We start from the raw sequence: 14574 nt of genomic DNA on the forward strand, positions 1-14574 counted from the left end.
AAAAACCATACAAAATTAGATTGATTTGATTTTACAAAATCAAATTTTGGAATTAGTTGATTTACCATCTGGAACCAAACCAATAGATTACAAATGGATTTTTAAAAGAAAATTTAATCCTAATGGTTCTATTGATCAGTACAAAGCTAGATTATTGCAAAAGGTTTTACTCAAAAACAAAATATTGACTATTTTGAGACTTTTGCTCCAGTAACAAGACTTGCATCAATTGGTGTTTTATTTGCCTTAGCTTTAATTTAAAAATTTATTGTTTATCAAATGGATGTAAAAACTATTTTTTTAAATGGTGATTTAGAAGAAGAAATTTATATAACACAACTCGAGGGATGTGTTCTTCCTGGTCAAGAAAACAAAGTTTGTAAATTGATTAAATCTTTATATGGCTTGAAACAAGCACCAAAACAATGGCATTAGAAATTTGATCAAGTTCTTGTTAGTAATGAATTTTCTACTGTTGGAGTTCATAAATGTGTGTACACAAAAACTGTTGATAGTGAATATGTGATTATTAGCTTATATGTTGATGATATGCTTATTTTTGGTACATGCATTGATGTGGTCAATCTAACAAAATATTTTTTGGCTTCTAAATTTGATATGAAAGATTTGAGAGAAGCTAAAGTTATTTTGGGTATTAAAATCATAAAATGTGGTAGTGGTTAATGCTAGCACAAGAGCATTATATTGAGAGGCTACTTAAAAGGTTTGGACATTTTGATGTCATACCTGTAAGTACTTCTTATGATAGTAATATCCAATTAAAGAAAAATAAAGGTGATAATGTAGCTCAGTCTGAGTATGCACAGATTATAGGGAGTTTGATGCATTTGATAAATTGTACTCGACCAAATATAGCTTATGCTATGTGTAGACTGAGCAGATATATACAAAGTCCCAATAGAGATCATTGAACTGTCTTGAGTAGGATGATGAAATATTTGAAAGGTACCATGAACTATGGTATTTTATATAATGGATTTTTCACTGTATTAGAAGGATACAGTGATACTAACTAGATCTCAAATTCAGATGAGACAAAATCTACGAGTGGTTATGTATTCACCCTTGGTGGAGGTGCTATAACTTGGAAATCAGCCAAATAAACAATAATTGCTAAATCTAAAATGGAGTCAGAATTTGTAGCTTTAGAGTTGGCTGGCAATGAGGCTGAGTGGTTGAGAAACCTCTTAGCAGATATTCTGTTGGGAATGAAACCAACCCTTCTATATCTGTATTGTGATTGTCAAGCGGCAATAACCATTACAAAGAATAAAACTTTCAATGAAAAAATAGCACTTCCATTTGAGACATGATGTAGTAAACAGCTGCTTAGAGATAGAATTATATCCATTAATTATGTGAAGTCAAAGTTGAATTTGGCGATCTTGACTAAACCCCTGAGAAGAAGGTTAATTAATGCACATGAGGGGAATGGAGACTTAAGTCAAATGAAAAATCAACAAATAATGGTAACCCAATCTATTGATTGGAGATCCATGAATTAGGTTCATATGGGTATAACAAGTTATTTGTTGATAAATTAATACACTATTGAAATTATTGTCCTTCCTATGGTGTGTGAGCGGTGCAAAACTGCAATGCAAGAGAGGTTGAGCTAAACTCTTAATGCATTCCATATCCCTTATGGGTAGTGTATTATACTACAGTATACACTTTGATGGAATCAACAATATAAATGTGGAGTGGGGTCGTTCCTATGAGAATATGGCAAATTCTCTATAGCATTTATGAAAAACCAGGCACCCGCATGGTTTATTCACGCAAAATCGCATTGAACAGCAGAAATTGTGGGGGTGTAATGTGATTGATGAAAACTATATTTCACATAAAGAATTTTGGTTCATATAAGTTACAAATTTCACCAAAATTCTATGACTTATGTTTCATTCTTTCTAGGGGTGATTCATAACTTAAAAAACACCAGTCACGATGCATTACACTGAAATAAAATTTGACCCAGCAAAACTTCTTACAAAATCTTATGAAATATGTGAGGGATTGTTGAAAAATAGTGTATTTCATAAGGTGCAAACATCCCACATTACCAAGATACATGAAAGGTGAATACCTTATATATGAAAACACACTATAGGCTTGTTGCAAGCAAGGAAAACAGAATGAGCTCGCGTGCACACAAGGTTGGGCCAACCTGAGAAATTTTAGATTCGCCCCCCCTGCACACCAATATACATGTGAGCTGTGCCCAAGTGAATTTTTGTACCTTGGCATTAATTTTTTTTTAAATTTTCAACCTTGATTAAATCATACTAAAACTCTACCTAGTTTACTTGGTTTTGCTCCAACGTTTATCTGACTCACTAAATAAGCTGACCAGGTTTTTCTCTAACTCCTTGAGTTTTTTTCTCTACTCTCTAATCTGGTTCAACGTTCACCTTATTTGGTGCAACGTTCACTTCACTCCATGCCTATAAATACAATCTCACACCTTCACTCTCAACTCACACCAAAGCCTTTAACTTTTTGAGCTTTCTTCACTTATCTTCTTCACCTCCTTTCTTCAATAGCTGGGTCTTTTCTCTGTTCCTGCTATTCCTATCTTCCGTTAATAGTTTGTGCAAACTACTAAGGAAGAGTCTGTTGAATCCTAGAGGATAATCGCTACAGTCTTTTTGCATTGAGTTTTATACTCCAAAGAGGCGAAAATTATCTTTAAGGACAGTGACACCACACCTCAGACTTCTACTTACTATTTTTACTTATTTTATTTTATATTCCTTATTTCCTATAATCTTATTCAACATGAATTGTTTCCTATTTGGCAATGAGTCTCCATAGAAACCTTTCATGCCTGCTTCCAACGAATGCTTGCTGTCAATGGATTTTAGATATGTTGCCATCTCTTGAACCCATCCCTCTCATATTAGCAACTATAATTTTAGCTGTTCTAGCTAGGCACATATATATATAACATCCCTTAAGTTTTATAGACTGGTAGCTTATGTTTATGATTTTACCAAAGTAATCAGCTTGGCAGCGAGGTTCATTTATCAGTTCCCATGCCATAATTGTTGGGTCATCTTTATATGGGATTCTTGAAATGGAGTTGATCCCCATTAGCACCTTCTGAAACACAAATGCAAATATCATTGAGTTGATTTCAGCATTTCTTTGATGAATGCAAGGTGAAATCTCACTGTACTTTAGAGCATATGAATCGAGGTTTCACTTTGTACATGCACATGGTTTTGGCAGTATTCCTTCACAACTTCATTGGTGTAAAAATCATCATCACTATTGATGGATGTACTTGCAGCTCTAGCCCAATTCACATGTTGTCTTTTTCTCCTAAAATCTTGGTAATTGTTGCTCAAACTTAAAATTAAGCGGATTCCGTGCTGTCTTGCCTCTAAATCACGAAATCAAGTGACTGTGTAAATGCTTGGAATAGTAAATATTTGCCATAATTTGGTTCACTTTTATGCCATTAAGCAATGCAACTGCCATAGAAGACTATGGTATCTAAGATCAGGGTTAGGATAAAGACAACAATCTGGTAGAATATGGTATATAAAGGTAAGTAAGGATTCTAATTCTAATGACCATTGATGATATGATTTATCTAACGGAGAGTCAGCCTTCAATAGATGGTTGCTAAACATGGCTATAACAGCTGGTGGTTGTAAATGCAAGTGGGCAGTTAGCCCTTACAACTTCTTTTACCGGCTATGGTTTCATTTATATGTACCTTCCCAGTTTCTTCTTGAATCGTATGTTAGTCACGATTCAATGTTTATGTGTGTTAGTCAAGATTCAATGGCTGCCAATGCAAGTGGGCAATTACCCTTACAAGTTACTTACGAGCTATGCATTAACTTACATACCTTCCAATTTGGTGCTTTTCCAATTCTAAAGTATCAGCGGAGAATCCATCAATGTATGTGAAATTATTGGGAATTCATTTAAGATTGTGTATAGATAACTCTATGATATACAGTTATTTGGACTTAATTTTGCTATTAATTTAACTTAGTTCTTGTAGTAATATATGAAATTAGTATGTTTTATTTAAATTATTTTAAATTAATTAATTTAGGTAAGTCAATCTAATTTTAGTTAATTTTATATTTAGTTTGATGTTAATATGATTAAGATAGGTTGTTATTAATTTATTCGTACTTTTGTAGGTTTAATGAAGAAAGACTTTTAATGGAAGAAAGAGAGCAATTTCAAAATGTAGACTTTTATTATATATATTTTGGTATTTTGACCATAACTCTCTTTACAGATTTTCAAATGAAATGATTCTTAGACCATTGGAAAGCTAAGAGAAAAAGCTACAACTTTCATGTTTACTACTTTGTCCAGTTTGACTTGAAAGATAGTCAAAAATCTTGTCAAAATTTAATATTCTACAGCAGTTCTAGAGCAATTACGATTTCTGCTAATTAATTGGTCGAGGCCACGGCTCACATAGTCTGATGTGGAAATCCTACTTGAAATTAACTTCTTTCTGCACCCAACTTGACCTAACTTTAAATCCCTATAACAACAATCTTGGACTTTTAAGAAAGGAAAGAAACACCAAATTGACAGCTGAGAATCAAGTCACAAAATCATTGAAAGCTTAGAAGAATTTGAAGGATTCAAGAAGAAGATTTAAAGATCCATATTATAATTCTTGAGTTTTATCTTTTTGTTATTATTTTATTTTTCTTAGTTTAATATTATTGATTAAACTTTATTTGATGATGATGTGAGACTTGATGGGGAACTAATTTAATTATCTAAGATTATGATTGAACTCAATACGTAGTCTAATTTATTTATCACTCTTTTACTTATGTTTGATGGATTTAAGTTGTTTATTTTATTCTGTTCTTAATGCTTCTAATTGTCTGATCACTAATTAAACTGAATTGGAAACCTAAGTTAAACCTTGACAAAAAAGATTTAGGTAGACTTTGAATAAAATAACGGATGATCTAATGCACGTAGTTAATTAAGTGATTTGCATATAGGGTAGACATACACCTATAAGTCATACGTAGCTAGTATTAGAGTCTGAGCTTAATGAATCTATCTTTAATTTAACTTGTATAGACATATACTAAATTAATTAGGAGAGATATTTTTATGAGAAACTTGACAGAAAGTAGTAAATAATTTAAGACTCTAGGTGAGCAACTTAATCTATTAAATTTAGTTAAAAGAGAAAGACAATAATGAGATGAAGTATTGAAAGACATCATAATCTTATGTCTAAAGTCAATCATATTTAATAAAATAATTTTGTTAGTTAATTTAGATTAGTTTTAGTCATTAGTTTGTTAAAAATTATTTTTTCCTTTTCAATTTAATTTTTAGTTGTTTTGATAAAATTAAGATGTTATAATTTTCATAGTTAACTAATAGGAATTAAAACAATTCTCTTTGAGAACAATACTCTACTTTATCACTATATTACATGTTAACAATACATGCACTTGTGTGAGAAATCAACAATAAGTTTTTGATGCCATTGTCGAGGATCAAACTTTGGTCACCCGCGTGATAGGCAGGAATACTCACGACTGTACTACAACAACGTCAAAACTTGTTGCTGATTTCTCACACAAGTACACATATCGTTAACAAGTAATATAATGATAAAGTAAAGTATCGTTCCCACAGAGAATTGTTTTAATTCTTATTTGTTAGGTAATAAAAATATTACACTCTAATTTTATCCAAATAACTAAAAATTAAATTGAAAAGGAAAAAATAGTTTTGAACAAACTAATGACTAAAACTAATCTAAATTAACTAACAAAAATCATTTTATTAAATCTGATTAACTTTAGACTTAAGATTATGATGTCCCTTAATACTTCATTTAATTAGTCTCTCTCTCTTAACTAAGTTTAATAAATTAAGTTACAAACCTAGAGTCTAAAATTATTTACAAGTCTCTGTCGAGTTTCTCATAAAAATATCTCTCCTAATTAATTTACTATATGTCTATGCAAATTAAATTAAAGACAGATTCATTAAGTTCAAGTTCTAATCTTAGCTACGTATGGCTTATATGTATATGTCTACTCTATATGTAAATCAAACCATCTAATCAATTAAGCGCATTCGATCATCCACTATTCTATTCAAAGTCTACTTAAATTTTTTTTGTCAAGGTTTAACCTAGGTTCCTAATTCAATCTAATTGGTAATCAGGCAATCAGAGGCATTAAGAATATAATAAAATAAACAACTTAAATCCATCAAACATAAGTAAAAAAAAAAAATAAATCAAATTACGTATTAAGTTCAATAATAATCTTAGATAAATAAATTAGTTCCCCATCAAGTCACACATTATCATCAAATAAAGTTTAATCAATAATATCAAACTAAGAAAAATAAAAGAATAACAAAAAGATAAAACTCAAGAATTATAATCTTGATCTTCCAAATCTTGTTCTTGAATCCTTTAAATTCTTCTCAGTTTTTATAGAGATTTGAAATTAGGTCAAGTTGGGTGAAGAAATGAGTTAATTACAACTAAGATTTTCACATCAGACTATGTGAACCGCAGCCTCAACCAATTAATTAGTAAAAATCATAATTGCTCTAGGACTGTTGCAATGTTTCAATTTTGACAAGATTTTTGACCACCTTTTATGTTGAACTAGGTAAAGTGGTAAACAATAAAGTTATAGCTTTTTCTCTTATCTTTACAATGGTTCAAGAATCATCTCATTTATAACTCCGTAGAAAGAGTTATGATCGAAAAACAAAAATATATGCAATAAAAGTTGACACTTTAAAATTGCTTTCTTTTTTCCATTAAAAATCTTCTTTAATTAAACCTACAAAAGTATGAATAAATCAATAACAATTTATCTTAATCACATTAACACTAAATAAAATATAAAATTAACTAACATTAGATTGACTCATCTAAATTAATTAATTTAAAATAATTTAAATAAAACTTACTAATTTCTATGCCTTACTACAAGAGCTAAGTTAAATTAATATCAAAAGTAAGCCCAAATAACTCTATATCATAGAGTTATCATGTATAGGTAAAGTACTCTTTCGCAAACCTATTAATAAGTAGGGTATCAAAATTATACAATTATTCACTACCTTAATACCTTATCCACTACCCGAATCTATTTAAATAATTTTATTAACATCTTCATGGATACTTAATTACCCGAACTCAAATTTATACCCACAGATACAATCTTATAAGATAATATCACAATTTACATCCATACAATTCAATAATAATTAAATTTATAAAATCAAACGAACATTAAAATTTAAATTTAAACAACAAATTATTTTAAAAATATCTTAATAAATAACTTAAATAACTCAAAACAAATAAATAAACATCCAAATTGAGTATCCATGGGATAATATTCGTATCTTATCCGTAACAAGCACTAAACTTACTATCACAATCCATTCCAAACTCAAATATAAAATATTCATATTGTATATAATTAGATAAAATACTCATCAGTATCGATTAAAAAATACCCATTATCATCCCTAAATTCATATGTTTAAGTAAACTGTTCAAATCCAAAACAAGTACCTTAAGCAACTACTTTTAGTAAGACGTAGCTACTTAACATATTGGATAAGAAAACATCTCTGGCGTTGGGATTGATCAACTTCAAAATTGGCTGAAATAGTTATATGATGATATCATTGTATTTACCAAACAAACATAATGATGTCTGCAAACTGCAAAGCATGTGCTGACCGTTTGCATATATATATATATATAATTTAAGTTTGTTATTCATTTATTATATAAATAAATTATATTATTAATTATTATTTTACGTATTTTAAAATTTTTTAATGAGTCTTTTTATTTAATTTATGACATATATTATAAGAATATAAATGACTTATTTTCTGATATTATTATTGAAAAACAATGTTAATATTTTATTAACTTTTGAGCTGAGATTTATAATTTTTTTAGTTCCTTGTTTACTAAAATTATCTTAGGTTATAAACGTGACAAAATTTTTTTTTTAAAAAAAATCTTCCCCTGTTTTGTTAATTATGCAATTATTAGTTTATTAAATTAATTATATGGCATATTTTATTTTTTCTTATTCCCTCAAAATAGTCAAAACATTTTTCACCAAACTTATATATTTCCTAATTTTTTTATTTATTGCTTTTTTTTTTCTAATAGATGATGTTAAAACTAATTTTCTTGATGATAAAACTTATAATTTAAAAACATAAAAATTATAGATAATATGCATTATAAAAGTAAAGGTCCCCAAAATCTCAATTTAAATTGAAACCAAAAAAATTTTAAAATTAATTAATATAAATCAAAATCATGTGAAAGTTTCCTTCTTTATATCTTTCCGTGGACATGGAGATTCGCTCCGTATTGGGCATACCTAAATTGCCTAATTTCTTAGTCTACTTTTCTCTCTTTATTCTTTTTTTTTTGACTAATTTTATTTCATTTCCTATTTTCCTTTCTTTTCTATTTGTTTCCTTCTCTCATCTTCTCTCCTTTCTCATGTCACTTCTCATCCCTACGCACTACCATTGATCTAGCAGCCCAAGATAAGATCCAATTGTAGCTTTTCACCCCATCCCTTCCTCTCTCTCCTTCTCTCCTCCTTTCTTTCACCTCTCACTTTCTCAATCTTGTTGTGTTTTTCTTTGTTACCAGAAGAGGAATATTGTATTACCTATATTCAAGACTGATCCAATTCATACTATAGCTCTAACTAGTTAATAGTATTGTAATCTAACCACCTAACCATATGGAATCTAACTAGCCAACTAATGGAATCGTATTCTAATTGTATAGTTGAATTTATACATTTATCTTATCATTGCTTCCAAACATTTGGTTTGACAGACTTAGAAAGATATCAACAATTTGATTTAAAGAAGACATCGAGTAAAATGAAGAGTTCTTTAGTCAAATGATAACTCACAAAATGACAATCAATCTCAATATATGTAATGTGTTCATGAAACATATTACTATAAGCAATCTAAATAACACTTGTATTATAACAATGAAGTATAGTGGGAGAAGAATGCGCAATGCCCATATCCATTAGTAATCGACGAGGCCAAAGTAATTTTGAAGTAGCATGTACAAGAGCTATTGAGAAAGTAACATAAAATCATATTACTCTACACGACAGATATTAAAACTTCTTTCTCAAGTAGAATCAAGTTTTGAATATTTGCTATAGATTAATCCTAAATGGAGGATAAAGATCTTTATACTTCAATGACTTGGAGTTGAAATCCCAAAGTTCCAACACAATTAGTCCTCTTGTACCAAGCTGAGATGTAAGAAACCAATCCAACCTAATCCAAACAAATGGCAATTGTGAGTAACTCAAATTGAGTATGGGGTTGATGACTAGTGGCTCACAGGGCTATAGGGTAGCTAGGGTGATTCTTAGGGATTGGAACTCTTTCTAATTTTTCCTGCACAAGTCCTTTGGGTTTTTATGGATGATTTTTTGTTAAAAAAAGAAATAAATATTAAAATAGTAAAATACTATATTGTTTAAATCTCGATTAGTTGATGAATTAGTACGAGTTGCACTCGAAATTGGAAAGAAAGCAAAGGCACAATGATTGTGAGTGATAATCATGGAAAATGATAACTATGATGATTCTCAAGATTTAGAGCTCTCAAGCTTTTGCTTTTGAATTCTATAAAAATTATACAAGTACAAATAAAAAGGAAATAAATACTAAAATAGTGAAAACAAATGAACCAACAACTCAAGTTTGACCTAATCCAATTCCCCTTGTAACCAACTCATATAACCCATTTTTTCTCAAAAAAAAAAAAATCAAAGTGGAGAATAGCACCATTGATTCTCCTCTTCTGCACTCTGTTCTTTGTAAAAAATAATAAAGAAAAATTAAAGGAAGTACAGAACTTGGTCGTAAAGCATGGGAGGAAAAGTGAACAAAGAACATCCCCCAAAGCCTAGAAAGGTGTAAAATGCTTTCAGCACCCGTTTTAACATGGAAACTTTCTTTTGGAGTTTGGCGCGCCGAATTCCTTGCGCGATCCCAGGGTCCCCGCGCCATTCACTGCTAATTTCCCTTTTTCAAATCAGAAACAATGAACCCAAGTTCCCGCAAATTAGCACTACTCTCTTCCTTTGGTCCCAGCCTTTTTCTTTCCCTTTGACTGAGGCATTCTTGTAGGGGCACAAACTAAACCATCCAGCATACACTAACAGGAGATTCGTGCATGACTTTTCCCATTACATTAATTATCCCAATGGCCCTACGGTTTCCAATATTGTCTGACGTTGTTGATGTGCCATCATGACCGGGGAATCTAATTGTACTTGATTGGTGATTAAAGTCTTGCCCTGTTTCTCCAAATTTTTCACTGGAGAGTCATGTGTTTTCCGTTAATTTCCCATATTGTCATCTGAATCCGACTCTTGGAGGGAAGACTTATTTTTTTTATTGACAAGCAATATAAAAGAATATAATGACTTAAGAATTTAGTCTAAGGTGACGTTTCGGTTTTACAATGTAATATGATTATAAAAAATATTATTACTTTGATAAATGTATAAAAAAGTATTTATTAAAATATTACAGCGCGTGTTGATTTTCTTAAACTTTATGTTTGATTTGTTGTCTGATTTTTGTAAACAAAACCATTATGTTGTATATGCTGATTAATACTCTTTCCATTTTAAGTTTCCCTTCAAATTGTGAAATTCATTAATTTCATGATTACTAGGGGTGAAAAAGATAGACAAGTGAGGCGATAATCAGGAAAATTGGAAAAAGAGTTGAAGCTTGCGAGTTGGGGGATGAAATCAGTCCTGACTGCCAGTACCAATTAGTCAACTCAATTAATGTTAAAGCAATCAATTAGCCGCTGATTTGCGTAGACTACTTTCCTTATCCCGTATACCTTAAGTTGTTGACATGTACAATGCACAGGATGTCTGAGCTTACCAGAAACCCTGTTCTGCTTCGTTTTTGGAAAGAGAAGAGAATACTTTAAAATGAAGATTCTGAACGAGAATAAAGAATAGTGATTCTGGGGTATGAAAGCCTGATTTTGCGCTATTGAGATTGGGGCACGTTTATTTCTCCTATAAAAAGGGCATGCATATGTTGAAAGAAGGCACCAAAACAAATCAATCAAAAGTTGGTAATTGCTTTCACTTGAGCAAGTCCCCAATGGCAACCAGCAGCAGTGTATCATTTCTCTGTCTCTTGCTTTTCTTGTCTCCACTGCTGCTGAATACTGTCCATGGAAATCCAAATTACAAAGAGGCCCTGCTTAAGTCCATTCTGTTTTTCCAAGGTCAGAGGTCCGGGAGGCTCCCTGCCAACCAGCAGATCACTTGGAGGTCCAATTCTGGACTTTCTGATGGTCTCCTTGAGCATGTATGTTATACTCCCCACTTGTCCATTGTGTTATAACTATAGCAGGTACTGCAGATTTCTTGTAAATGGACTAATTGACCTGAAATTCAAATGCAGGTGGACCTAACAGGGGGGTACTATGATGCTGGAGACAATGTCAAGTTCAACTTTCCAATGGCATTCACCACCACGATGCTATCATGGAGCACGCTCGAATATGGCAAGAGAATGGGGCCCCAGTTGCAGGAGGCAAGGGCTGCAATCCGTTGGGCTACTGACTATCTCCTCAAATGTGCCAATGCCAAGCCAGGTAAGCTCTATGTTGGCGTGGGTGACCCCAATGCGGACCATAAGTGCTGGGAGCGGCCTGAGGACATGGACACCGTCCGAACAACGTACGCCGTCACCCCAAGCAACCCTGGCTCCGACGTTGCTGCTGAGACGGCTGCCGCACTGGCAGCTGCCTCCATGGTCTTCCGAAAAATAGACCCAAAATACTCAAGCTTGCTACGTGGAACAGCTAGGAAAGTCATGGCTTTCGCAATCCAGTATCGTGGTGCTTACAGTGACTCACTTGGATCAGCTGTTTGCCCATTTTACTGCTCATATTCTGGATACAAGGTAAGATGGAACAACTTCACCAGTTAGATTTTATACGGGCATCCACAGGTATGGACCCAATAATATAGGGTTCGGATACCCTGTATTTGGTTATGGGACGAACTTTAGGAAAATTTTTAATGCTCATTTTGAGTTGGGTAAATTTTGGTATCACTCTTTATCTGTCTATAAATTGCAGGATGAGTTGCTGTGGGGAGCTTCATGGTTGCTGAGGGCGACAAATGATGCTTATTACTCTAATTTCTTGAAAACATTGGGAGCTGATGACCAACCGGACCTCTTCAGTTGGGACAACAAATATGCTGGTGCTCATGTTCTTTTAGCAAGGGTAACAACTACATTCTAAAGCCAAGGCCAAGCAAGCTCAGGCTCTTTTGATGGCTCTGTTGATGTGTCTTTTGTCTTCGAATTATTATGTTGTTGACACTAAGTTGTTGTTGATTTGCAGCGTGCATTGGTGGAGAATGATAAAAGCTTTGAGCAATACAAACAGGAAGCTGAAAGTTTTATGTGCCGGATCTTGCCTAATTCTCCTTATTCAACTACCCAATACACCCAAGGTAACGCATAGCTGTTTCATTTTCAGGGTGATGCATTCCTTTTCCCATTCTTGGATTAATATGATTTGATCCCTTTAGAAAAGTTCCAATGTTTATTGTTTTATTGTCTTGTGGGATCGATCTCACCAAAAGAGAAGAATAATATTTTTTAAATCGGATCAATTTTAAGATTTAATGAAATTGATTCTAAAGAAAAAAGAAAGTATATAAGGACGTAAAAATTGGGTGCATCTGCCCAAAATGCTATAAGAGAAGTGCAAATCTTGATTAATACTAGGTTTCAATTGAATGCAGGAGGGCTAATGTACAAGCTACCTCAAAGCAACCTTCAATACGTTACATCCATAACATTTTTACTTACCACATATGGCAAGTACATGAAAGCCAAAAGGCAGACCTTTAACTGTGGCAATCTCATGGTCTCTCCGAACTCATTAATAGGCCTTGCAAAAAGACAGGTTAGTAGTTACTCATTGCCAATTTGCCTAAACTTGCTATTTTAAGTAATAGATTTTTGGGTTTTGTACTAATTTTTTTTTTATATATTTTTCAGGTGGATTACATATTGGGAGAGAACCCAATAAAAATGTCCTACATGGTTGGGTTTGGACCTAACTTTCCAAAGAGAATTCATCACAGAGGCTCTTCATTGCCATCTTTGGCGAGCCACCATGAGAGCATAGGCTGTGATGGTGGTTTCCAACCATTCTTCTACTCATCAAACCCGAACCCTAACATTTTGGTTGGAGCCATTGTTGGAGGTCCAAATCAGAACGATGGGTACCCAGATGATCGATCTGACTATAGCCACTCTGAGCCTGCTACATACATCAATGCTGCAATGGTTGGACCATTAGCATTTTTTGCTGGGCTCGAGGCTCACTAGTTGACAATGATGCCTTTCTAGGATGATTTATGTAAATATTTATCATCACTCTCCTTAAATTGGAGGTTCCAATCCACCAAAAGGTGGAATCTTTCGGGAAAAAAATATATAAATTGGGCTCTTTACTTTCTTGCTTTTTCTTTGATCGATCCACAAACTTATCCTCTTCAATTCTTAAATATCACTTTAACAAATACACTAACAATATACTATAATATGTAACAAGAAAACTTTTTTTTAATCTTATTTTATGGAAAAACTTCTTAATAATGGTACAAGTTACATAACCAACTTTCCATACTATAACTTGCACATATTGAAAATGGTGTGAATACTTAAATACATAATTATATTTAATAAAAAATATTTAAATACCTAATTGTACTTAAATATTCAGTCGTACTCAATGAAAATCTTTATGTTAGGTAATTCACTCTCATCTTGTAAATTTTACTTTTCATTTTTCAAAATTCGACATTGACCCTTCCAAGTTGAATTTAAGGTTTTAAAAACCAAGATGACTCTTTGTAGACAAATATAAATATTATGTGAATCTAAGAAATCATTAATTTAACATAAAATATTCTTTTATTTTTTTATGCTAATGAAATTTAAAGGTTAACTAATATAAATATATTGTAGCCTCATCTCAAGCACAGAAACAAGTTAGCAACAGAAAATTTTAAAAATTTATTTGTAGTTTTTATATTTTTAAAACAATTACAATTTGAGATTTTCATTGTCCAAATATGTAAAAATGTTTTTCTAAAATTCTAATCCAATAAAATTGCATTATTCCATAAAAAATTACGCAATGTGGTGAATCTAATTCTTGTATAATAATTTATAAAAATTAAATCTGTATATTTTACAAAATATATTTATGTTCCAATTTTTCCATTATTTATAGTTATATATGAGCATTATTCATGTTGATATAATATTTGATTGCACTAACTTTGACATATTCTTGTTGTGATATTGAGTACTCGTTTGGCCTGATTTTTTTTCAATTTATCTATCTCTTAAAAGTAAAAGTCAGGCCAAACATAAATTTTAAAAAGCTCTTAAAAAAATAATTTTTTTTAAAGAATA

At 31.8% G+C, this 14574-nt stretch overlaps 1 protein-coding gene across 1 annotated transcript; it reads left to right on the forward strand.

Moving 5' to 3' along the window:
• Positions 1-11158: 11158 nt before the first annotated feature.
• CEL3 (cellulase 3) lies at positions 11159-13610 on the forward strand. The gene is made up of 6 exons (XM_021432107.2): positions 11159-11433; positions 11530-12033; positions 12212-12361; positions 12482-12593; positions 12888-13051; positions 13147-13610. Exons 1-6 carry the CDS (start codon positions 11224-11226, stop codon positions 13477-13479), a joined length of 1473 nt encoding a protein of 490 aa, XP_021287782.2. The 5' UTR covers positions 11159-11223; the 3' UTR covers positions 13480-13610.
• The last annotated feature ends 964 nt before the right edge of the window (positions 13611-14574 follow it).

This window comes from Theobroma umbraticum, unplaced genomic scaffold (assembly GCF_002168275.2).
Source record: "Theobroma umbraticum cultivar Fairchild unplaced genomic scaffold, ASM216827v3 scaffold_67.0, whole genome shotgun sequence".
Lineage (NCBI taxonomy): Eukaryota > Viridiplantae > Streptophyta > Magnoliopsida > Malvales > Malvaceae > Theobroma > Theobroma umbraticum.

What these genes read in the sequence shown, in the direction of transcription:
- CEL3 (XM_021432107.2), top strand. Translation starts at nt 11,224, where the DNA reads ATGGCAACCAGCAGCAGTGTATCATTTCTCTGTCTCTTGCTTTTCTTG. An exon ending in GCTCATATTCTGGATACAAG is followed by an intron (nt 12,034 to 12,211) that starts GTAAGATGGAAC and finishes TATAAATTGCAG; the next exon opens with GATGAGTTGCTGTGGGGAGC. An exon ending in CTCATGTTCTTTTAGCAAGG is followed by an intron (nt 12,362 to 12,481) that starts GTAACAACTACA and finishes GTTGATTTGCAG; the next exon opens with CGTGCATTGGTGGAGAATGA.